At 41.2% G+C, this 27,062-nt stretch overlaps 1 protein-coding gene across 2 annotated transcripts in view; it reads right to left on the bottom strand.

Moving 5' to 3' along the window:
- BEND5 (BEN domain containing 5) overlaps positions 1-27,062 on the bottom strand; it is a 911,380-nt gene that overhangs the window by 101,744 nt on the left and 782,574 nt on the right. For both annotated transcript variants that reach the window (XM_027683052.1, XM_027683053.1), the window contains exon 10: positions 284-436. In XM_027683052.1, coding sequence (XP_027538853.1) covers positions 284-436 — 153 coding nt within the window. The remainder of the gene's footprint in view (positions 1-283; positions 437-27,062) is intronic.

Here is a 27,062-nt window from a genome sequence, read left to right as displayed (position 1 = left end):
AGATCTGACAAAAACAAAGTGCTCCAATAATTCAGAACCTAAGGTTATAATATGAATGATGAAGAACCTGCTTTTGTTCATGTGTCTAATGACATACATAAGATCACAACTTACCACTTCTGGATAAGGTAAGCATGAGAGGAAAAGTGGGAGCTAATAATAACAACATTTTTAAGTAGCCTTCTGTTAATACTGAAATAAAATTTACTCAATCCAGTAAAGCCAGAGATTTATCATGAAAAAAAAACCCTAAGAAAATATAGTTAAGAAAAATATTGCTTACATAAGAGAAGTCTTCAGCATTCTGACAGAGTAGCTTGGGAAAAACAGCCTGTCGCTGAAATCTTTCCTCATCTTCAAAGATGTTCCCATACATGAAGCCATTCATCATGGTGGAGTGGGCATGGATGTCAATATAGAACTCCAGGTTAATCTTCTGTTGAGGGAAACAAAACAACAACAAAACATTCAGCATGAGATAAATCATAACTGTGTTATGAAGCCTCCCATAAATCCAATACAGCCATTCTTGAATCTAACCATGGTGCCAGAGCCATGCTAAAGACACTGCTGTGATGCATCCAACCATTCACGCCTCTCTGTGGGGGCATGTGAAACACAACACAGGACCATGACAGACATTTCTTTGCTGTTCTTGAAAATGTTGCACATGACACTGTGCAAAATAGAGCCAAAGCATCATCCTTCACTGTGATACAGGGCTTACTGCCACTGATAAAAATATGCACCTTCCAGTTCTACAGCACGATTATTTGGGCATAGCTTTGCCCTCTCTGCACAGCTCCGCATCGCAATACGCAGATGTACACTTCTGCCAGGTAAAACAGGCTCAAAATTGTGTAAAAAAGACTTCAGTATTTCCTGTGCAATTTATTTTTGCTTATAAGGAGAAATACCACAAATGTTTTGTCTTCCTCTGCTTTGTAGTAGTAATTCAACAGAACAACTCCCAAAAGCAAGTGCCTTGAATGCCTCTCTGCTTGCAGCTCTCTCCGTGATTCTGCATCAGCTCTTGCTTTAAAAGAAAACAGTAGGACCCCCTGGCCTGCTTTGCCCATATCCTTCCCATCTCCTCAGTGGGAAGCAGTGAATGTTCACCTTGATCACTGTGTACAGTGCCATTGGCAGCAGAGATAGCAATGCCCAGCACTAAAGAGCAATACCAGAGCAGACGCCACTGGATTACCCAGTTTCCCCAAACTCTTAAAACTTCTGGACCGGAAGAAATAATGTGATGTGACAGTGACAAACCCACTCCTGTCACCTGACCACCACGGGGCCAATAAGAGCCATCCTGGCGACCAGAGTTCAGATCTTTCTGCCTCAACAGAGGGATGGAGAAGAGTTCTGTTGGCAGGACAGGGGTTATGATGCTTATCCCTGTACTCTCTGGCAGCCAACAGGGACTCTGGCCAATGGAATACAACATGTAGCTCTGCAGACACAAGTCTTCCCTGCACACACAACTTGCTCAGGCTACTGGAGAATACTGAGCTACAAGGACAGTCCCATGACATGGGAAGGCAGTTTGTACTGTGCAGTTCATGTGACAGCAGTGTCAGCTCTTCTAAAAAGTCTCTGATGGGGGGAGGATATAATTTGGTATGTGAAACTAATATAATACAGATTTACTTTCCCTTGGCAGAAAACCAATGTACAATACACAGCGACTGTTTAGTTTAATTAAACAGCCTAGAGAGAGTAATAATGTATCTTATTAAGCCTCTGCTATGTTAAAATGTTAGCTAATGCAATATCAATATCTGACCATGCTTCATAGGAAAAGGAACATTTGATTGTGTTTGACTCTAATACAATAAATTGTTTGTTCCTGCCAAAACTTTATGCTGTGCTATAGAGGACCAACACTGCAATAAAGCACACATCTGCTATTTGGAGATACAGCACTGAGGAGAAAGATTAGCATTGACAGGATGAAACACCACACAGAATTTTCTTCCTCTCCAAGCATACAGAAATTAAAACCAGATTAAGTAATACTATTTTCATGAGATAATTTACCCATCACAAACAGAATTTGATGAGATCAGATGCACACTGGCATATCACCATAAAACAGAACATGTTGTGGAGTCTCAAAACAGTGATTTGATGAAGTGAGCAGATAATCTAGTTAAACTGGGTATTTGTAAAGCATGAATGTCCTTCACACAGAAGTCAGTGACCTAAGTCATACTTATTTTAGAACAAGGCAGAATTCTTTATAGGAACATAGTTACTAACATAAAGTAATCAAGAAGCACAGTGAGATATTTAACAATAGACTAGAACAGTTTGTGTCTTAGGACAAATAAAAGTGCTGGTATGGACTGTATGATTTTTGGTGTGTCATACTATACTTAATTCATCCATAGTTTTCAAGCTGTTTCCAGAAGAATGTGAGATGCAAACAGAGATGCAGAGGCACAGATAACTAAAATAACTTTCCATAGGCTATCCAGCAAGAAATTCACCTGCAGAACATGGGTGACCTGAGCCTCAGCTTAGTATTCAATCAGGTTATCCAGTCTAACACAGTATCACTGGAGTATTATTTTCTAAACTCTTCCAGGACTCTCACTCAAAAAAAAGTTGTTGATAAAGGCGTCACAGAGAATATCAGAAAGTCACCTGGTGTGGTGAAATTTCTTTGAAGATCTTTTTGGTTCATCAAAACCGTTTTCAAATAATCTGGTTCAACGGTTGTTTGTGAGGGAACAGCGTCCTTCACACATATCACCCTCACCTAAAGATTAAGCTTCCAGATCTCTTATTTGGAAACCATGACATTCCAGAGATAGCTCATCACCCAGACAGGTGTTTAAAAACATTTATCCAGTCATTAATTTCAAAGTATTTAAAAAGTAATTTCTTAAGTTGGTTCACAATAACTATTTAACTGGTTTTTCTGGTCTTTGTTCCTTACCCTCCTACAGAACCTATAAACCACTCTATTTCACATCTTCCTGCACACTAAATATAGTCCAAATTTGCAATTGTCCATCCTATTCAGAAAGTTTTTAAACATTGATAGACTAATTTCGAGTTAGATGTACCACTTCCAGACACTGCTGTGTGTGAGCAGAACGGTATTTCAGTGTTTCACATTTCTTCTCCTCACATTCATTACTTTATCAAAGGAAAACATGTTGAGCATTCTCCGTTACAAAACAAAATAATCCAGTGCATTGTTAATATAACACGTGAGTTCCTAATGGAAAAAAAAATCCCTTTATTCTCAGACATAAAGATATTGTGGCCTTAAAATGGACAATAACAGTCCAGTCACTGGCACATTAGAAGTTTGCCACCTTATGCCTCAACTAGTAGACCAAGTAGCAGACAATTTGTTTGCACACAAGCTTCGCAAGAATTATGATATGTTCCTGAACAATAATGGTATTTCTTTTCTCTCTTTACAGTCATACATATTCATAGGCACTTTATGTGTAGGAACTGTTTCACCCACTGCCATTCTGCAAATTTAAGTTGGGAAATAAATTTCATATTTCAGCTGAGGTTCTCTGGAAGATTTTGACATAATTACTGATCTCCTGCAATTTAGGTAGGATCACAGAATTAACATTTTATTAAATATATAATGTCACCTACTGATGGCAATTTCAGAAAAGTCAGCAGAGGGATGACCTTCTGAAGTTGTTTGTCTTTGAGATAGGGAGAACTTTAATGGGAGAATGAAGTAAATAAATGTCCCTGTGCATTTACAGGAGCACACACAAACACACTTAACCCAATGCTATCTGCTGTTATACTCCAGGGGTACCTGTCAATGTGTACACAGCAGAACCCACCCCTATTAGGGCTTCTATTGCAGTAGCACCTACAAGTAGGAATGGGAATAAATAGGGAGGTGTCAAAGTCTCATAGTGGCATTTTCTCCGGCTTTTAAGCAGAAGGTAATGAATAACCAGGCTCCAATATCTCTGGATGCCATAGCTGCCTTTTGAGAGACTTACCAGTGTCGTCCTACAATATGATATTAAAGTCATCATTTTCTGCTTTAGAGGTGGAATGCAAAATGATTCATATGCCCTATACAAATCATAATGAAATTTAATTCTCTCAAGTGTCTTTTCTTTGTGCTTACAAGCAGTAGCAGAGTTTTTCTCCCACACGCTCTGTTTCTTAAGTAAAGCTATAATTACCTGGGTGACCCAGGTTACAGAGTTCCAGAAAACAAAGGCAGACTTGGTCTGTCTTTTCTCCGTGTCTCAAAACAGAAATCATTTACTAGACTGACAGAGACAATGATTGAACCCCACTTCCTTAGAAAACAACAGTTAACATTTTCTCCCTTGAAAAGAATGGTCTTTATCTCTTCTTGCCACTTACCATATAAAACCAACATAAATAAGTAAGCAAACGAATTTCTGCTCTAAAGTTCATTTGAATCCCTACCTTTGTGACACTCACTTTCCACTGTTCTACTGAGTCAGTCTGAAATTTCTGTCAGCTTGAGAAATATACATATAAATTAGGAGGTGAGGAAAATGAAAGAAATCATGGATTAAGGAAAAGAACTCACATACACTGACAAGAGGAGAAATAGTCAAAGCAGTACAGAAACCGGTTCATGATGAGAAAATATATTCTCACTTGTCTGCATTTTTATTTTATTCACTGAATGCCTTTGGAAGGTCAGTCATTAAAGAGAAAAAGGAAAGAAGTATGTTAATAGCTAGTGCTGATATGATGAAACTTAGATTTTGCACAGTGCAATTATGATTCTTTAGGAAACAGAGATTTAATACATAAATAAATAAAAATCAATAAATGCCATAATAAAAGGATAAATGTGCATTGAACCCAGAACATGAGCCACTAGAGAGCCAAGTGATGCAGGAAGAAGCCAGCTCTGTCCACCAGCTGTCACTTCAATATGGATTTTATTAATTCTTGGGCATAGCAATTGGTTTAGCGAGAGAGCGTCCAAAAGCTTTCTTCACTCTAATATTTCATACAGGGGGTGGGTCGAACTCCTTGCAATGTTTTATACAAGCTACTGAAACCATGGCTTGTCATTAGCTGCAGAGAATGTAACAGCCTCCAGGCAGACTTTGTGCTCTTACTGCTGAATGGCTGCGGGGAGCAAACGGGCATAAAACAGCTGGCACAGCATAAGGAGTTTGCCCCTTGTCATTCAGAAGAGATCCAGAAATACCAAAAAGACTGGCTCTTTGATGCTTCCTCAGGTACAGGATCTCTCAGACAAAAATTTTTCAGAGGTCTCAAAGACATCCATTTTGACACACACACCTTATCTCACCATTAAGTTATTTTGGCAACATTTACAGTGGGGACACCAGAAAACACAAGCACAATGTGCCCCTAGGCAAAATAAAGGAAAACTGGCCATTCAGCATCACGTGGTCAACAGTCAATATTCAGCTAGAAAGGACCAGTCCTTTCCCTTTCAGCTCCAGAGAATTCTGTCCAGTGACTTGGATCACTCTTTAGGGATGTGAAGCACTTGTCTCCTTCTGACTATCCAAGCAAACATGAGGTGGAATTCAAACTGTCTGGATGTCAAGTCTCCCTTGAAATACCTGGGTTTGGATGCCTGGTAAGATGAATTTTACCCAAATCACTTTTCTTACATCTACCTTCTCCCCATATATTTTCCCCCAAATTTGAAAGGGCCAGCATAAATCCTCACCAAAAAAAAAATAAAATTAAATACTTCCAAGAACATTTTCTCCTGCCATTCCTGCCTTTGACAAGTTAGTCCTACAGTGTCATCTCCAGTTTTGCAGACAATGCACACCTTATTAGAGGCACTATTTCAGAGGCATGCCACTATCTCTTTGTAACCATAGGGACAACATCTTTCTCTTTCCATTCATCATCTCACAGACTACCTGCTCCATTCATCCTTGTAAACACCATGGCAACAACAGCAATTATTTACACAAGAAATTAATAGTAGGAAAGGGGGTTACTATTTTTAAAAACCTTCTAAAGGTTAAAAACCTTAAAAAAAAAGTTTCCTCATCTTGCTTCCAGAGAAAGGAAAATGCCAGCATAGAACCACCCTTATTCTCAGTGATATGAGGCACAAAAGCCAATTTTTCTGTTTTCCTTTACACAGTCTGACAATGTCTTTTAAGTGTCCCTGCAGAAGCAGCTTGCAAACACTGAAGTACCACTAACTCTGCATGATCTTCCAGCAATTCTTCATAGCACTTCAAGCATTTTTTTTCTGAACATTTCAATGATGTTCCATGAGCTGTTGTCTTTCAGAATGAACCACTCCAACCCAATTGCTCTTCAGAAACATTTACCAATCCGGTTACATGGCAGGTTCTCAGTCTAAATAAAAATACCTCTTAATGATTGGCATAATCTGACATGACTCCCTAGTGCCTCAAGGTGGATGGAGAAGAGACTTCTGCTGGTCCACGCTTCATACAGGAAAAGGATGGCATGGCCATAAATACTGCTTTCCTGCCTGTCTTAAAAAGTAAGGGATGCTTTTATCCCCAGAAGAACATGGAACTTCCTTCAAGGAGCTTAAACCTTACTCTGGTGTGCCCATCAGTCGCCCTGAAAGGAGCTAAACTCAGAGTTTTGGCCTCAGAGTGGGAGGTCAGCAACATGCATATTCTGGTGCTGGCTCTTTATCTGCTTGCTTCTCTCACCTGCCAGTGCAGATAACAACACCTCCTGAGGATTAGCTGACGTTTGTAAAGCACTTTGAAGATATAAAGCCTCACAGTGCGTACAAGTTAAGTATTAATTCATCTGCCAGGCTGATTCACTCTCTGACCCCTCTGCAGAGATGTCCAGTTAGTGTCAGCTCTGGCAGTTTTTGCAATTCAGGCACCTGTCCACCAGCTCCTGGACTGAAGCCAGCAATTGACACAGGACACAGAAGAGCCGTCAGATGGTAGAAACATTTGGTCATGACAGGCCTGAATTGGATTTGAAAGGGTGACCTGGAGGTGAAAGGCTCTATCAAGAAGCCACTTCTGTTCAAATGCATATTAAATTAGAGAGGTGCCAAAGAGACAATGTTAAGACCCAGATCAAGTTTAGACAAGACTTTTGGCTCAGCTGCATGGACAATTCTTGTATAATTTTTACGCTAAATGATTATGAACCAGAAAATACACTCTTCTGGATTTTGGGTCTGACCCCAAGCCAAAACTGGAAGGGTGAGCCTGAAGAAGGACAGTCCTTGCTCTGCTTCATCCTTTCTCTGTCCCTCATATAGAAGCAAACATGCACAAACACTCAGCACCATGGTTTTTGACCTTCACAAGTTCTGAAGTCTTCTAGTTGCCCAAAATACTAGAATAAAGCAGTGGAACTGAACTGGGTCTTGGGGCATTAGCTCACCCCAGGCTTTGATGATCTCATGTGGCTCTGCCCGTCTCAAACATCACTTGTGTGTCCCCCCCACGTGCCCCCCAGAACAAGCTCTATAAATCCTACCTTGCTCACTTCTCTGGTACTGAACAGCATTGGCTCCACAGAAAGAGGGCTCTTCAGAAAAGAGAGAGGAGATTTGTGACAAAAGAGTCAACAGCTTTTTGGAAGGTGGAAGAAACCCTGCTATAAGCAAAGAATGAACGTAAGAGAGAGCAAGAGGGAAAGGGACAGTTAAGGAGAGCAAGGAAGAGAGAAGCTGAGGCAGTAACTGTTATTTACACTCATAATTAAAGCAAGAAAATTAGGTTATGAAACAGAAATATCTAAATGACCATGTTTTCACCAGATAATAAAATTTGTCTCTGGTCTAGTTCTGAAGGTTCTCTCAGCTGAAATGCTCCCAGGAGCTGTATTGAAGGTTTTAGCACTCCTTGGTGCTGCTCCTTAGACAGCCACTTGCTTGCTGTGTGACAATACACAAGTCATTTAAAGTCTTCAGGCATCATTAATTGCTGCTTATACACCTGCAACTATATTAAGGTCAAGAATTCCTGTTCAACTATCCACTTCATAGCAGTATTAATAGCTTTGTGTTTTACCACTAACTTTTAATTATACCTCTGCAGAATCTTCTGACCAAGGAACACAGTCTTTACAACTGCATAAATAAGGCCCAAAGACATTGCTTGCCTCTCCTCTAATTACAAAGGCAAAGAGTGGTAGAATAAAAACAATGGCTAGGAGTTATGGCTCCCTGTCCCCTAATTTCCTAGGAACTCTTGCAGTTGGACAAATTATGTGTATGCAAATCAAACTCTATAACAACCAGTTTCTCTAGTCTCTCAAATTATATATATCATTATTCACTATTTCTGACTAAATAAGTAACAGCTGGCAGAATATAAAGTCATGAGGCAGTAGACCTAAGGCAAATATAATTAAGTGTTTTTTAAATTAACTTATACTGCAGAACTCACTGCCACCAGATTTTGGCCAAAACACAGGTAAACTCAAAGATCAATTAGATAAATTCAAAGAAAAAGATTCCATTACGTTATTCCACTCAAAGCAGTGAACATAATTTCTCTATCAGAAAATCCCCAAATTACACATTGTCAGAAGCCTTTCTCTAGTCTACCCCTTAGCATCTGCAATAAGTCATCGGATACTGAGCCAAATAGACCTTGGGTTTGATGTAGCATCACTGGTTTTATTTTCCAATTAGACCTTAATTTATGCTGCAGAATGAGACTTCCTAAAAGTTAAGGCGTTGATTTATGGTGAAAAGTATGTATATTTCTGCAGTGTAAACTGTCTACTCTGAAAAGAGATTAAACAAAGTACTGTAAGGTAGGCCCTGCTCTATATAAAGCTTTCAGCTCAACAAACCCCCAAACCACTGATAACTACAAGCTAGACATCAAAGGTAAAGGCCCATTTTACACATACAAAATTTTTTAAACGGGCCCTTCAGTGGCTTTTGCCACCTACTAAGAAAACACCCAGAAAATTGGATTAGTTGGACCTATTAGAGGACCTGTAAGGGTTGCTCTCATTTTACACAGATCTGCAAGGAGTAAGAAACAAAAAAAAACCCATACCTGGATGCAAACTGCAAACTTGCCCAGTCAGGTGGAAGGAGACAGCGCTAAATGTGTCATTCAAGGGTTATGTGGCCATCCTACTTCCTTGAGAAGACAGGAAGGCTTGGATGGACATTGTGCAAATGCCTTACCAGTGACTGACAGCTGAAAACCAAACTAACTCACTAAACTAACTCACTCTCTTTGTCTTCCTGGCACAGCCTTGCCACAGGCAGAAGCTATCCATGGTCATTAGTCTTACTCTGTTCCTTTCCAAGTTGTGTCTTTCTTTTCCTTTCTTGTACTCAGGGCAAGCAACAAGCACATCCAAGTAAGAGATAAAAGTGAAAGCTGATAAACAGGAACACAAGGACACTGAAAGAGATTAGGAACCATACATCAGACATACATGCTGAGGGGAGGGACAGCATGCAAATACAAAATAGAATCATCCCTGATACTCTCTTGCTGTCCCAGGATTCATTCACAATAGGAAGAACAGGGTTTCTTTAGTTTGTCCTACTCAGAGAGAGCTCAGCATCGCATTTAGCACCAAACTGAGATGTTTACTTTGAGCTTTACATCTAGCAGTATTTATTATCTGCACAGTGCTATAAAAGCTAAAATGTAATGGACATTTTGGAAGGATCTCCTTTCACAACTGAAAGCACAACATATCATGCCTTTTGAAAGGCGTTTATCAGCACCAGTTGTATCTGAAACTTTCTTCCTGCAATATTCCACCACTCACACTGGTCAATGGTGCCCTGGGCTGCATCAAAAGCTGTGTGGCCAGCAGGTTATGTAAGGTGATTCTCCCCCTCTGCTCCTGTGAGATCCTGCCTAGAGTATTGCATCCAGTTCTGGGGCCCCCACCATAAGAAGGCTGTGGACCTGCAGGAGCAAATCCAGAGGAGACTGTGAAGATGCTCCAAGGACTGGAGCACCTCTCCTATGGAGACAGGCTGAGAGAGATGGGATTTTTCAGCCTGGAAAAGAGAAGGTTCCAGGGAAGCTTTATAGTACTTCCAGTACCCAAAGGGGGTGACAAGAGAGATGGAGAGGGACTTTTGACAAGATCATGTAGTGGTAGGACAAGGGGGAATGGCATCAGACTGACAGAGGGCAAGTTTAGATATTAGGAAGAAATTCTTCACTGTGTGGGTGGTGAGGAGGTGGCACAGGTTGTCCAGAGAAGTTGTGAATGCCCCATCTCTGGAGTTGCTCAAAGCCACGTGGGATGGGGCTTTGAGCAACCTGGCTTAGTGGAAGGTGTCCCTGCCCATGGCAGGGTGCTGGAACTAAATGATCTGTAAGGTGCCTTCCAACCCAAACCATTCTGTGGTTCTATGATATTGCTGCAGGTGATATCACCTTGTGTTCTCCCTGTCAGGCCAAACAGCAGGTCAGCTAACTTGCCTATAAGTAGAGTCACAACATCTCAAAGACAATGTCTCCCCTGCAAGCACATATTGGGGATTTTTATGTTGTTTTTTACCATTTCCTACAGAAAGAATATTCAGTTCTTGCACAAGATCAGGGACTTGAGATTCAGCACAGTGCTGTAAGAAATAATCAGAATGACAGTCTCAAGAGGACCCAGCAGGGCATAACTAAACAAAGGTATAGTAGGACTCAGAAGGATATTTCCCACCCTAGACAGCAGTAGCTGTCCCACATGACCAGTGGTTGCCTTAGAGATTTAGGCAGTTTCTCCATGCTTTTTCTTCCATGTGTGTATATAACAGCTTTCTAAGTATGTGTGTGTGTAAAAATGCATCTTTAAATACAAAGAAATATTTTAAACTCGTTTTCATCCTTCTTCTCCTCTGTATCTGTTACAGCTGTTTGTAATGGACAACAAAGCAATTTGCTCTGAATTGTAAATACATCAGATCAACATTTCATCTTTGCTCTCCTAAATGTTGCATCATCACTGATGGTTTTCAGGTTGAACACTGGAGGGACTGGCCAGTTCTATGATACATGTTACTGACTTCTCCAGGAGACTGCAGGAGACTGGCCCTACAACAGCATTGCATTGTGAAGCAATATCGTGTGATTTAAGCCTGGTAGGCAGATAAGCCCCAGACAGACACTTGCTCTCTCCCCTCTGCAGCAGAATGGAGGAAAGAATCAGAAGGGTAAAAGTGAGAAAACAAGGCTTAGCCTCTTATTCCAACAACAGCAAGGCAGGAACCAACCATACACATCAGCACACTCAAAGTTCTCCGCAGGCAGAAAGTGATTGCACAAAACTTCGGCAGAAAACTCATGAGCAAACCAAACTTTTGGTCCACTCACTCTGCTTTTTCATAGTTTCTCTGGCAGTTTCCTCCTCTTTAGACTCCTACACACCACATTGTAAGTCTGAGAAAGTCCCAAGGTATACTTTAACTTCGGATTTCTCTGAAGGGAGGAGGTTTCTGCTATCTCTGATGGTTGGAACCTGATCCTGTCATCATTAGCTTTCTCAGGGACTCTTCATTTGTTGAATATTGGTCTGTAATAAGAAGCAGGAAGGATAGTCATTTTTATAGCAACTACCTGCCAAAAGATTTCAATTCTTTATCCCTTCAAAATCCCACATCTGTCCATGTCTCCAGGCACTAGTGGAAGGAGCTCTGCATTAGTTATTTTTATTATCAACATAAAAATCTTTCCATTTATTTATTTATTAAGAAAAAAAATCCCAGCTATCTACAAAATTCAGTTCGTTTTGTCCTCAGGCAGACATTTAAAGCTGTCTACCAACGTCTTTTCTTAATAAAAAAATAAGCTAAAGTCTTTATTACACACTGTGTAACAAAATGTGACCAGCTACACTCACCCAGCTGAGATGTGCACCATCCATTTATCAGGCAGGATTTCTGCGACTGAAAGAGGAAACTTCTGCTAAAGAAGGTGGCCCTATTTCTGAAACCTGGCCACTGATGGGTTCTGACCACAGCTCTGAGCCCCAAAACATACCCTGTCCCCCACAGGAAGCTGAGTCCACACTACACAGAGAGCAGGGACAGACACTGAGCTCATTGTGACCCACCTCCAGACAGACAGACAGAAGAGACCTGTCAGTCCTGAGCAAGGAGGGCTTCACTGCATGGCTCTTCTGCTTTTGAGGCTCAAGTGCACGTCTCTGTGTGATGCTGTGCCAAGTGGCTTTGCCAGCTCTTTCCTAATGAAGCAGAGAAGGTTGAAGCTTGGAGACACCATCACATCCTCACCACCAGCCCTTCAATTCACCAGTCAAAACTCTGAAAAAAACCACTTTGAGGCTGGATCTTTCCTTTTGCTTCTTAACTATGATATGGTGAAGGGTAGAAATATATCCCAAACCACTTCTGTCCCTTGCATAAATGCCTCTTGTGCTGTAATGCGAGGACACTGTAGGTGATGTATCTCCTGCCCAAAATTTTGTGGCCTGTGTAAGAGTGAGCGTAGTCTCTGAAAAGCAGGAAGGATTTGGAGCCCTAGCTGGGGCAGCCGGTGGCAGAGCTGCTGCCTGCACTCTTTCTAGGCTAGTGACTGGCGTGTTAAACCCAAACAACACATCTTGGACTGACATCAGATGAAGCACATTAGGCAGATGGCATGTTTTCTCTGCACAAGCCCGTGCCAGAGTATTTCCTTCTAACGATCTTCTGCTCTTGTTCTCACAGCAAAATTAGTTTTAAAGTAAAAAGAAACAAAAAAAATATGTAACATGATGAGAGCAAAGATTAGTATGTGGAAAAAATATCAGCGAGAGCAGGGTTTTGTTCTTTCAATTCCATGGCTTTTATTTATATATATATATTGTTTATAAAAACAAACACCCTACTTTGTCAGACTTGAAAAGTCAAAATTTACATTTAAATGGAGGCATTTAGGTGGGGTTTTTTTTTCCTCTCATCTCTTGAATGCAGAGTACAAAAGATTAAAAACTCTCAATTTTCCTAAATGGAAGGATAACAGGCGAAGTTTGCATTCTGAGAGCTATTCATTTAGTGAACAATGTTCAACTCAGCAAAGACCAAAGCCCAGCTGATCAAGGGGGAAAGAGCACTGGCTATTAGGCCTGACACAGATTTGCTCAACAGCTGAGACCAGGAGAAGCTGTGATCCCATTGTGCCCTGTTCCCAAGGAGGAAATTATGCCAAATATAGCTCCCTAAGGGCAACACCTACATTTCCAGATGTACAGTGGATCACTATCCAACTGAGAATCACTGCAATTTTAGAGATTTCAGTGCTACAATAGCCCTGGTTTCATTGCTAGAACTACTGCAGATGTTTATAATGTGAGGTGGTCTGCTTGTAAGAGAAAATGAGAAGACTTAAAAGAAGTCCATAATTTCACAGCATTAAAGCCATTGTAAAAAAATCAAAGTGGAGGCAAATACTGTGATGACCCTTAAAGATTGCTGTCAATTACCTTCCTTTCATTTTTTTTTCTTGTTTTCTTCCTGACAAGGAAAATAAGTACTGATTCTAACCAGGGAGTCTATCAAACAAGTACACTTGCAACGTGCTCAGAGAATGCCATCTTAACCCATGGAAAGGTGTAGTAGCAATATTTTTAACCACTTTGTCTCACTGGAGCACACCAGGTGTAACAGATGATGTACCACAGCAACTCATTCAATTCTGGGCTGGATTTTCTCTCTCTGTGGGTCTTTCTGACAGAGCTGATTCATAGTGTTAAAAGGACACACAGGCAAAAACTAAGCTCATGTTTTTTAAAACAAGGGTTAATCACAGATCCAACCAGCACTTTGTAGGGTTTTATTTTGATTGCCTTTAATGGCTTCTCATGTCTTATATTGAGCGAAACACATACACAAAAAACCCACCAACAAAACAAACAAAAAAGCCCCACAAACAAAACCCAAACCAACCTCCACACACACACACCCACCCCAGTAAAAATAGTCTGACTGCATCTTAAAAGCAGAGGAAATAGTATTAACTTGTTTGGAAAAGGCACAGACACAAAATCTAAATGCCTGGGAGGGAAAAGCACTATCGCTCTGTACCCAGCACTAGGAAATCACTGACTTGCTCTTTTTAAAGTTGCAAACAGACTTTCTAGTCTGTCAGGACCAGAAGCTACCCAAATCACCACATTGCTATCAGAATGTATTCCAGTGTTTACCCATCATGTCATTGGTCCCTTCCCAGAGTTTTACTTTCTGTTACCCTGCAAAAGAACCCACTGTTTTGGCAACAAATGCCACTGGATTTTCTAGTACTTCCCGAATTATAAGCATTACCTGCATTAATTAATTCCAATGCATTCATCCCCACTTCCAGCCCTTCCACTCAGAAGGTGTCACAGCCCCATGGTAGACTGACCCTTTATTTTCACATTCATGTTTCCGGCAACAAGGACAGCCTCAAAAACTCCATCCTCCCCACATGCCCACAGGTGGGTCACCACTGGTGTTGCACCAGGACTGTGCAACACCATCAGCTGGCAGTTTGGAAATCCACGTCATGACCTAGGAAGCTAATACATGTAGGCAAAAAAAGTCTAAATATTTGGAGGTTTGTCTTTTTCCAGCCCAATCAGCTGCTAGAGCTGTTTGTATATTGTGTGTGTGTGTCCCCTGCATGATTCATATAGAACATGCACAGGGATGGGGGTGAAGGAAAGAAAAAATACAAGAGAATGGAATATCTTAAAGCAATTGATTCTGGATTTAAGCCTTATCCCTGAGGTTAAAAGCATTTTAGTTGAGCCAGCAGGACAGATATCACAACATATGAAGAACCTGTGCCTCAGTTTTCTCCTCAAACAACAAAGAGCATCTGGTTGTATCTGGAGCAGTGACTTGCCTAGTATCCATCTGGTAGTATCCAGAATGGGTCTGAGGAGTCTGTGCAATAAAGAGATGATCAATGCCCCCTTTCCCAAACTCATATCTCTACAGTTGTGTCCATCCCTGTGAGCCAGCTCTGCTCTGTAACACTCTTCAGTCACAAATCCAGCATGTGAAGCCAAGATGGTGGGTGGTTTCCTCCCATGCTCCCCAGCTTCCAAATGAACCCCCCATCGGGGCACAGGTCTGCCCTGCAAAGCACAGCCCGCAGAGAGGTTTTGCTTCTTAACACTCTCTGCCCCTTAATTTGTTCCCACCCTTAAAAAGGCAGATCTTCAAATCCATCTAATTGCCTTCAAACTTCAAAAGCGAACAAGAACTGTCAATATGATGTAGCAGGTTTCCTGGAATCGCTGTCCCTTCAATTTTATGGATCAGCTCAAGGCTGTGAGACATGCTGTGTTCCAAGACATGTTGGTAATTAAAGCCTACCTGGTCCTTTACCCTAAATAGGAATTACCCTACTAAGCTGGTGTTGAGATCACTATGCCACTACTACAGTTGCTGTAGTGAATGTTTTAATACACCATGGGGAAACAGATGATGTTCATGGACACAGACTTATCTCAGAAAAAAGTAGGAGGCTTTTACTTCAGGTAACCCTTAGGATAAGATTTTAGCTTCCAAGTGATATCAGCTTAATTCACCCCTGAGTTCCCTTGAAAATATTACAGGGTTCCATGAAACATTCCCTTTCTTTGCCATTTCTTACCGTGACCTGTTCTAACAATACTACACAAGGGTTGGTTTATTTACACATTTCTTGTGGCATCCATGCCCACAACGTCCAAATCTGACATCTGTTAATTCCACACAAGTGAACTCAGCTGGACGAGAGGATATAAAGTAATATAAAATGTCAGCTTTCATGCTATATGGATTGAGCCAGCCATGTAATCAGGCACTCTTTATGATGGGCATATCATAGGTAAGCAGTGATGACAGAGTTTATCAGATACCAAAGGCCATTAATACATGTGCCTGATTCTGTCTCTGTAGGAGCTTTTCAATCAGCAGACCCAAACTTCAGCTCATGGTTATCGCAGCTGGTGGAAACATAAAACCTTCTGGGTTACCTTCAAGCCCCAGCAAGTTTTAGCATGCCCTTGAATTAACCTTGAGTCTCACCCGAGGGCACAGCTATGCGATAGATTGAAACAGGCAGTGCTAACTGGCTGCAGACATGCAAGATTTGGGACAGAACAGGGCCAATGGAAACCCTACAATAAAGCTAAAGCACTGATCCCTTCCTCCTGCTCATCCTGCTGAGGACTAGACAGGTTGGCTCAGCAGGTTGCTGTGCTCCTCAAAGCTGTGCAACTGGTCTCCAAAGGGCCAGGCACCAACTAAAACTGAATTCCATTTCATGCTGAATATGTAACTTCTCTGCTCTGGCCTCTGTGCTGTGAAGAAGCTCCTTCTGGGGTGGCTGGGTGGCCACTGAGCTCTGGTATAGAGATTCCCTTTTATATTTTAAACTACTTTCTTTTCAGATGCTAGGAGCAAAGCTGCATGAGACTTTTCTGAGTTACCTGAGGTATTTTTCTGGGCCATAAACTAGGTATTTCCAATTTTTTTGTGTTTGTTCCAACAATTAATATTCTTGTATTCTTTTCGATAACCAAATTGAAGGGAAAATTACTTTCTTGGAAATATTATTCAAAGAAGAATATGCTTGGCACACAACTGCAGTCAGGTCCCTCACAAGAACTTGTCCAATCTAAAAATATACACACCTTAGCACTGTTCCAATTTTTTAGCACAGTGTTCCATGTCATTACATCCACAAATTTCCCTGTACAGGAGAGATCTTCTTCTCATAACTCTTCCTTTTCCTCCCCCAATTCCAAAATAACTCCACAAGCCAACAACCTACAACTTTATGTCCAATCATTTGACAACACTATAATCTTAATCTTCAGCAGCTGAGAAGCAGAGACACCAAGGTCAGTAACAATGAAGAGATGCAAAGTACCATCAAAAACGGAGTCCTCTTCTGTGCTAGAATGCTAAATTTGTACTCAAACCACCATAGCTAAAACTGTACTGGGCTGCTTGTCTACTTGACAAAAACTACATATCATCCTACCATGTTCTAGGGTTAGGTTTTTGTTTGAGGTTTTTCGGGGGGGGGAGCTTGGTATTTTTGTGGGGAGGGAGTTGTTTGGCTTTGTTTTTAAATGGTTTCCAGGTTCCTGTAAATGACACCAAGTTGTGTATAAAGCTGTGACATTTTGCTCTCTAATACCAGGAAATTAATAGGCACACATTTTTCATTTGTTTATCTTGTGAATACAAAGACAGAATCAAAGCATCACAAGAAAAGAAAGTGGGTTGTTTTCTTCCCCAAGTTTTTTGGGACTCAATAATATTGTCAGGTTCTCTTTCTCTCCCTCTCCCGCTTCTATTTTGTCTTAAGGCTCTGCATCTTGGAAGACTGTGAAGCTGCTGTGTGATTTTTATCTCCATGATTAAAGTGTTACACTTTATTGAGCTCTTTGCATCAGCACCAAAATCTGCAATGCAGGATTTTACATAACACTTCATTTTCTCCTCGCACCATTACTGTTATTAACCTGGTGGCAATAAACAGAAAATACAGCTCGGCTCATGATGTACTCCTGAGTTTTTGTGTGTGTGCATAACAGAAAAGGAAAAAGAAGAAAAAGAATGGGAATGAAAGAGCCTCCATGCTGTAAAAGACTAGGAGTGGCTGCAGAAACTTGTATTTTCCTTAAAGAACAATCACAGCCTTTCAGAGTTAAAAAGAGTACTCTACTGTAGCTTCTGCATGTAAGGATTTCCTCTAAAATCAGAGATCAGAAAAGAAAGAACATCCAAACTACTTCAAAATTCGCCAACTCATTATTATTCTTCATTGGACTTCCCAGATGGAAGATTTGATTGATATCCTACTTTGGGGTGTTGCATGTTTCTTTGTTTAAATGATGAAGTTTGGAGAGCATGAGATCTGCCAACAGGATACCCATAAGGGTCTGAAAACCAGCTGAAGAGCTGTCTGTGGATGTCAAGACAGATGACCTTCCCACTCCACCAATGGATGGGAGCTGCATGTTTCACAGACATGAGATCTCCGAGTACTCAGGAAAACAGTGGGAGTTAAATATTCAAATGCGTAGGAATCCAGGTTACTGACAGAGATTCTATTTTTGCTGAAGCAGGAGAGTCCTGCAGGTTCTGGAGCAGAGGCATATAGCTACATAAGCAAGACTACAAGAACCACGAACAAAAAGATGGTCACCAAAACTCAATCAAAGTCTGACATGGGAGAGAGAGAGAGAGAGAGAGAATTCCAGTATGGGGAACTTGGCACATCCCAAAGAAAGCCTGCAAAGGCAGTTTGGGTATGACCTAACAGCAGCGCTTCAGAAGCTTAGGCATCATCTTCAAAATGAAAAAATTAGGAGGGCAGGCTTCATAGACTTGCTGTGTTTCTCTTCCCTTTAAGTAATGTAAGCCCTCTTTTTGCAGTCCTGAAGTATTGAGGGTGGGCAGTTGGGGGAGATTGTAAAAGCCTTTTTCATCCTGTCTTCAGTCAGGTCCTGCAGCTCTCCATGAACTGAGCTATGCTGCCATGTCTGCCCAAGGCATCTCCTCCCAAGTGGTTGGGAAAGTCAATGCAAATTGGGCTGAGTGCCATTGCTATAGCTTACCCTGAAATGTTCTGGTTATTTTTGAAGGATTCTTTTGTATTTTAACCCAAGAGAAATATCGTAGAAAGCTCTCCAAGCTTCTGCCCCCTACTTATGTGGGTTCCTGCTCTTTACTCTTGCTATTTATTTTGCACTTGTTCTTTACTCAGTTTACTGCAGTTTGAAATATAGCAGAACATTTTTCAGTTCGTCACTGTGTTGTTTGCTGTCAAGGAGACGAAATGTTACTACTTTCCTCTAGAGAAGCTTAGGACATGATGGATGAAATGTCACAAATAATTAGACTTTTCTTATGAATTACATTTTTTTAAACTTCTGTTTTCATGTCAACAGGTATGTTACGGATAGGCTGCATGGAAGGACCTGGGGAAATTTTAGTTCTCTGAGAACAGCAGTAATGTAATATCTGATAAGCCACGGAATAGCTCCAGCTGAGACAAACTTTAAACAACTTCTACTATGAAAATTCAGGGCTATGAAAAATCAGAGTCCAGTGGCAGAATCAGAAAGGTCCAGTCCAGTTCCTGAACAGCATGGACATGGTGAGGAATGTAAAGACTGCTTGACACAGTCTGACCTGGAGTCCGTGTCATGTTTCTGATGGTGATGTTTTGTGGCACTGTTAAGCCCTACATGATACGACATCCAGTGATAATCTAAATAACTATCAGGCTTGGAGGAAATAAAAACTGCAGTTCACTTTCACACTTTGAGCAGAGATGTACTGCAGATAGACAGATACTCAGATTGCATAAAATTATCTGAGAGACAGGCTCGAACAAACCCTCCAACTCTGAACTCTCTCTGGCTTGATTATGATACCTGATCTGCACTTCATGGACTGGGTGCACATCGGTGCACACCCCCAAAAACCTGAGCATGCTGGGAAAAATGGCACAAAACAATCACAAGTGTTCGCACACTACTTCTTCATTAGGGTTACGTGAATTTCTAAATCTCTTATCATTTTAATATCTCAGTTTATAAACTGCCAATTGTTATGGCAGGTAGGCAGTAAACACTGGATCAAACAATGCTGCAGTTGAATTATTGCTTTGAAATCTTGTATCACATGCAATGACTTTAAATTGCTTGCTTTGCTAGAACGGCTGAAAGAATGCAAAGCCATGACACTCTAAATCACACTAATCAATGATGTAAATCTCAACTGTATGAATGTATCAATAATAAGGAATGCTCAAGGGGAACAAATCATGGGAACTACACACCTTTTAGATCTCCCTTCCATAGCAAACTTATTGTCATATGTCGTAGAATCATCAAGAAAATACAAAGACTAGTAATGATGCGGAAAAATTTACTTAACCCGTTGACATGGAAATAAATTCTTTATTTATGAGGAAAAAGTTTGCCACACATATTTGCTAAGCTATCTCAGCTGATTAGAAACTATTGAATTAAAATGGAAGCATTGCAGTGAATGACCTGAAAGGATCACTGAAGTTTTCTCAGGAGATTTAAGATGTTATTTTAAATGCTAAAGATAAACTGCATGCACATAAATGTTTAGGGGGGAAGGGGAGACATGAAGTTTCAGTGTTCATAAACACAGCACAGTTTATTTGGGGCTTCACCATATTTCAAATAAATATTATAGATATTGGTATTATCAAAACAAGGCCTGGGAAAATAGTTTTCAAACACCAGGAAAGTGAGAAAAAAAACACCCCTCAAAACCTTTTTTTCTCCTTACTCGGAAAATAAGGCTGTGATCATCTGCTCATCTCTAAGGATCATAAAACAACAAAAGAAAATTGCTTCCCAATGGCTAACATGATGAGAGAGAAGAGAGGGAGGTTGAGTAGCTTCTTGACTGTGTTGCTTCCTTCCAGCAACAGCTAATGAGATTCCCTGCCAAGGTGGAACCTGCCACACATCCTCTACATCAAAGGGCATCTGGAGGATATTCTATTGCCTTTGACTAACATGCTGCCTAGAATGGTAGATAGTCACAGCTGAAAGTCCCCAAAAGTCACCTATTGCTCTGTGAGCAGCTTGGAAGCTGATAAAACCCATAATCGAACACTTACTTCACCGCTTCACAACTGTTTATATTCTAACAGCTGTGTGCAGATTTATCAAAGAGAAAAGTGTTTGCATCTTTCTTTTCCTTACTCAAGCCCATCATAACTTACAAGGTGTAATCGCTGTGCATCCTTCCTGTTCCTTCACACTGCAGCTAGATAAAGCTCAGGAACACTGTCAAATTTCCTGCAGTCAAATCACAGAGATGGTCCCATGATAGGTTCCCAATCTATTAATCTACAGTTTCATGCACTACAGCCACCACCACCGTACTCTGAACAGAACAAGCCTCAATAAGCATCACAGATAACTGTGGCTGCTGTTCAATATGCCCGTGCTCCCTGTGGAACTTTTAATCTTTGGCAGGTCTTAAAACACTTTACCAATTAACTTAGTGGTTGGTATCACATTGTAGCCCATCAAAACAAAGCCCGGGGTAAACCAACTTGCCCAAGGTCATGCAGGATGTTAGTAAAAAGTCAACCAATGCTTTCAATTTCTGTCCCTTTTTCTGCTGCTCTTACTTGTTTCGAGGGGGTAGGTGGAGGATCCAGGAACTGAACTGAAACCTTTTTCATGTTTGGCTCCATTTTCAAGCAGAGCAAAGGTGGAGGTTGTAACCACAAAAATGACATGGAGATGGGAGGTTGCTAATCTCCTTCTCTTCTACTTCTTCTGGATAAGTACTTCATGTAGGGGAGACAGGAAGCCTTCATAGTCAAGTCCAGCTTCTACCACTAATGAATGTGGGAAAAGGAAATAGAAAAAACCTGTTTTTCAGGGAAACTATTCAACAATCTTGCTATTTTCTGCACTTTTACACTGGGAATCTTGCTTCCTTCATTTTGGGGTAGAGATATAAAGAAGTACTCCAATATGAACACATAATTTTGGCTCTGTTCCACTCAACTGGAGATAAGGATGCAGTGTCAGCTACCTGGGAACATAGCTCCCAGTGCTCTGATATTTTTTGGATTTCTGTGGTTGGTTCCCAAGTCACTGTGCTCATTTATCACACGTTGAAGATAGTCATTTCATAATACTTCTGCTACAGCAGTGGCTTCAGGAGGCCCTGCCTCCACTGTTCCCAAGGCAGCAGAAACAGCAGGGGCAGGAAGCCTCCATAGCATGAAGTGACATGTGCATTGATTTCTCAGTTCTGACATGGGCTTTGCATTTGACCTTCAACAAGTCATTCATTTCTCTCAGCTCTCACTCTTATAAAGGGGGCTCCAGAATGCCAGTTTGTCTGATCTCCAGAAATCACCATCTCCTCGTGGAAGACACTTTTTCCTAGTGCACAGTAGCGCAAATTTGATGGGATGCTGATCAGAACAGGAGCTCCCAGGAACTGCTGTACCATAAATAACCATATATAGCCATTACACAGACCTAAACAAACCCTTTTGCTGTGCTCCAGGAGGGAAGTACAAGAGTTACTGTAACAGGAACATCCAGATAACAGGTTATTTGAAAAGGTGCTGTTTAGTTAAGAAACTGCTCTTACTTTGTATTTAATATTTTGTACCTAAGGTCCAATCAATGCAGGAAATTCTCCTTCTATTCTTGTGTCTCAACAATAATGATGCAAAAGGTCATACAACATATCATCAATAAAATACTGTCACTTGAAAATCAGTTTCCATATAGTCAAATTATTTTTGAAATAGAAGTGTCATTCTTTAACCCTGTCAGGAAGTTAGAGGCACAACATTCAGTTTCCATTTAAAAATCAAAGTGTAAAAGGGTAGGGAAAAAAAAACCCACCAAAAAATCACTAACACAAATGTCAGTCGGGCCAGGCAAAAAAGAACACAGAGATTAAATGTTACCCTTTATAGTTTGCAACCCAAACAGAAGATCGCTGAGCTAGAGCATGACAATAAAATCTATCGCAAATATGCAAACTAACCAGTCAAGTCTCCAGCTCTCCCCAGGCTGAAAAAAATAAACAAAGAAAAAAGAAACAACAAAACATAAGGACAACTGAAAGAATAAATAACGCTTCAAAAATCTTTCTGTTTCAACCTCATTCCTGATACCAGGGAAAGTCTGAGGGTTGGCATTTTTTTTCTTTTTAACATGGGTATTTTACTCCGACAATTTATCTTTAATGTTACTTGAACATAGGTCTAGCTGCACACCAAAATATACTGGTTTAGAGTTTAATTTGGAGACACTTAACATTACATTTTCCCAAGAAATGGCTGTTCTTCTCCTGAATTTGATGGCTCATTGAGCTTTTAGGTAAGAGATAGTTTTACAGGGATATATCTCTGTACATTCTTTACAGTCCTTATAAAACCGCCTGGCCAGCCAGAGCACTGATTGCCTGGGGAACATTTGGTAGGGGTAGGTTAATCTATGTGACCTCCATAGTTCATCTGAAACTGCTGCACAACTTTCTAAACAGCCATCTTTATTTCCTCCTCATCCTCTCTTCAGTTTCTGAGTGACTCTCAGCACACACTTTCTCAAGGATAGCTGGAAACAAACACAGAGGTGAAGGTAAACACATTTCTTCCTATGAGAACATTTGCAGTGGTGTAGATAAAGACTCAGGCCTGCCCAGAGTCTCTTTTGTATCAGTCCATGTGCAAAACCACATATATGTGCAAACATAATGATTAGGCTCCAGCAGAAGTATTTCTATACCCCCAAGAAATACAATTCAGGTGCTGGGAGGGGTGTTTTATTAGCAGGGATCTGTCCTTTTCAGTAATGAAAATAATTTCTCTGTTCTCTAAGAGGAAAGGACAAGCCAATACCATTCATTCCAGGTTACAATCTTTTTCCTATATGCTAATGTATTTGATTTTTAAGCCGATGATGGGTTGTCTGTCAAAATTATTTCAATGTAGAGCAAAGGGGTAGCTTTACACTGCTTGGAAGCCCTTCCTTAACCATCCTCCAAAGCAGCATTAATCAGGATTGCTGCCTAAGCCATGGAGCATTTTGTAACTCTACCCAGCCTTCTTCCCACCCCTTAACACCTCCTCTCCTCTTTCCCCCCACTCCATCAGCGCTGCTCCCCCAGCACAAATTGCCACACATCTGTACAAAGGACAAGCGGAAGAAAAAGGTGACAGTTCTTTAAGGAAAGAATAAAAATGCAAATTAACAAACAGCAAATTTGCTGTAAACATTAAATACTTCAGACATGAAACCTTCTGTGCTACAAGAGTGCTTTCAGCATTATCTATTCACAGCAGTTCCTCTGCTCCTGAGGGTCATAAACACTGAGAGATGGAGCCAGCAAAAAAGCTCTAGTTGAAATTCAGCTCACAGCAAAAGCAATTTCCGAGTGTGCAAAGTGCTGTCAGCAGGCCTGATGTTTGTGTATGAAATATAGACAATATGACTGGCCCATCGGCAGTCACTGTCAGCCTGATGGATGGTGCCTGAAAAGAAGTAAAGCGGCTGCCGTTAGGGCCCAGTCTATCAGATGCTTGATGGAGATTCGGGGGCTTAATAGAGGTAAAAGTTTCTTCTAATCGGACAAAATTTCCAGCGGTGATCACAAAGAAAATAAAAGGGATAGCGATGTGATACGAGGGCACCAGCAAGGCTTTCCTGGCTCAGCCACAATACAAAACAGGAGAGGAAAGCACTGCCTTCCCGATACCAAGGAAAATTGGTGTCTTTGTCCTTGGACCTCGACTCTCCCAGAACAGGTGGGACAGTCCTACAGCTCACTGTGTGCACAAGCATCTTCAGGGGTTCCCCACTGCCCAGAGCCCTCCCAAAATGAAAACATCATTCTGCAATCCCTCTGGTGCCCTTCACAGCATACCTGTTGCAGTGACAGAGGGGGTACTGGACATGGCAGGAAGATACCCACACCCATGCAGAAAAACTTATGAAACAGCCAGTTCCTTTGGGAACTAGAGATCTGCCTCTTTTGTTTCTTTGTTTGTTTGGTTGGTTTTGGCTTTTTTTGCCCCCAAGGTTGTTAACATGGATAAAACTTCACTTGCAGTATGTGTTGTCAACCTGCAGTGAAAATACAGAGAGCTAAACTCCACATCACACCTCATGCCATGGGTCCCTTAGCTCATGATGTCAATCAAAGACCCTCAGGCAGAAAAAGGAGAGACCGTGGAACAAAGGCACAGCAGGGGTCAGAGCACTTGTGGTAGTTCATTAGTTATTAATATGTGTGCCAAGAAACCATGAAAATCAAAAGGCTCTGATGAAATAACGCTGACCACCTCAATAAAGCTGGAGAGCAATTAGAAGTGAGCTTGTGCTTCAAAGTTGGAGAACCAGTCTGCATCCAAACTGTATATATTTTGAAACTAAATTAACCCACAGCTTTGATCCATCCCTATTTGTAAAGGCAAAGAAGGGCTGACAGCTACCGATATTTGCCTTCCTTCAGGTATGTGAGAAGGCAAGTTCACAGCATAGGGAAAGGCAGAATTATTGCAGGTTCTCGCTCTAAAACAGGACTGTCAAGCAGAAGAAATTTCAACAAATTCTGAAATTCCTTAAGCAAAACCACCTCATGAATTGAGGAATTAAAAGTGTGCACAAATGGGAGACCATTCAGGTCTAGCAGTCTGACTAATATTTTGGAAGAAGCAACATATTTCTGCAAGAAACAGTAGCCTAAGAAAACCTGGCTGTGCGCTGGGTCTTTATATTTTTCACCCCATCATTACAAGCTCCTCCTTGATGAGAAATAGAGCCAAGAGTGGTTGCTGGGGCATTTGGGGAATTTAAAAGTGGTCATTTCTTTGCAGCAGTGTTTAAATAGATCATACTCTATCAGGAGAAGCAGCAAACATTTCAATACATTAAGTAATCATGGTCATCATATTCAACTCAGGCTCAGAAGGACATATTACACTTGATTAATTCCTACCTGGCCTTCCAAACATACAACCCGTGGGTTTCTAATAGGTTCTCTCACGTCTTGCATGCTCTCTACAACTGGAGACTTTCTTCCCTCAACAGCCTCTTCCCAAGGACATATAGCCTGGAGCAGATCCGTCCCTGCTCCCAGCCTGGGATCTGGTCTTCACACACTAAGCCCTCTGGTGCTTCTACAACACACTGCAGGGTTTTTCTCCTGAAGCCCAGTTTATTCTGCCCCAGACTCAGCTGGGAATTCTGCATCCCAAAGACCCACTCTAGAATTTTTCTCAAGGCTGGCTGTTTCCTACTTACCAAGTGTACATAAGAGCAGGCAGGACTCAGCTTGAGCCTCTGGTAGCAAAGCAGCTCCTGACATTAATATCCTTTGGCACAGGCTCCAGAAGAGCTGCTAACAGTGAGCTTTTAAAAAAGATTGCTGCGTCTTTAACAGGTTTTAAACCAAGCTCCTTTACCCTATTACCAGCACCTGATGAAAACCACTACCCTATTGAACTCACCAGCGGGCCATTAGAAGTATGTCAGATTATATTAACTAGGCAATTAAAAAAACACACCCAACCAGCAACAACAAGGAGCAGCAACTCGGCGCATGAGGAGAGCCTGTCTGTCGTTTTGTAAATCCCCAAATTAGTTTTGAAAGGCCACTTTCAGCCTGGAGTTAAGGCCAGATTTACCCTCTGTGTGTCTGCAATGGGCTGAATCTCTGCAGCAACCTGATGAAACTGATTATTTATGATAAGTGACTGACAGACTGCTGCCCAAAAGGCGAAGGAATGAAAGTTGCTGTGACCCCAAATGAGAAGATTTTCTTTGATCAGCTCACACAAACGTCTAAAAAAATTATGACTTTCAGTTTCATGCAGGAGATCAAATAATTAAACAAACAGATGTGCAGATATTAATAACAAAAGGTGTCGCGTGAGGGAAGCATTCAACCACAAACAAGCCATTTATTTTAAGACTGAAGTGTTGCTGAAATTCCCAATCAGAAGAAGAAAGAATGATTTTTAAGCGCGGTGTGGGAGGCATTTTGGAGAACTGGGGGTAATTTAAAGAAGAATATGCTTTTTTGATGAGACTGCCAAAACCGAGATGCCTCTAGATAAAAAATAAAGAAAAAAAAAGTTAATTTACATACAGAGAGAGCTGTCAGGCGAGTCGTCAGCAGAGAGAGGGATAACAAGTCTTTGGGTAACAACTCCCTTGTTAGGAAGATGGCAGCGAGAAGCAGGATCAAGGGAAAAGGAAAGTCACTGTACAGATGTTTTAAAGGAACAGTTAGCATTTTCTGTGGCTTGGGGGGCTGAACACTGCAGCTGCCTCCTCAGTGCAAGTACAGAAACCACCTGCATGAAGGATGTGTGCATAGCTGGGGAAATAATTAAATAATACCTCCTATTTCTGCAGGGTAAGATGAGGGCCTGAGCAAGGAGTTTGGATCTAGACTCCAACCTCAAGTCTCCCCAGCTTTGAGCTGTTGGGGAACAGGAAGTAAGGGTATTATTTGTGAGGTTGAATCTGGCTTTACCTCTCCAGGACAGTCAGAAGTGGCTTAAGGTCCAGGAAACCTCAAGGAGTAACACACACCCACACACTGCTTGAGT

This window comes from Neopelma chrysocephalum, unplaced genomic scaffold (genome assembly GCF_003984885.1).
Source record: "Neopelma chrysocephalum unplaced genomic scaffold, ASM398488v2 Primary Assembly neopelma1_64, whole genome shotgun sequence".
Taxonomy (NCBI): domain Eukaryota; kingdom Metazoa; phylum Chordata; class Aves; order Passeriformes; family Pipridae; genus Neopelma; species Neopelma chrysocephalum.
This window is presented reverse-complemented; position numbering and strand designations above follow the sequence as displayed.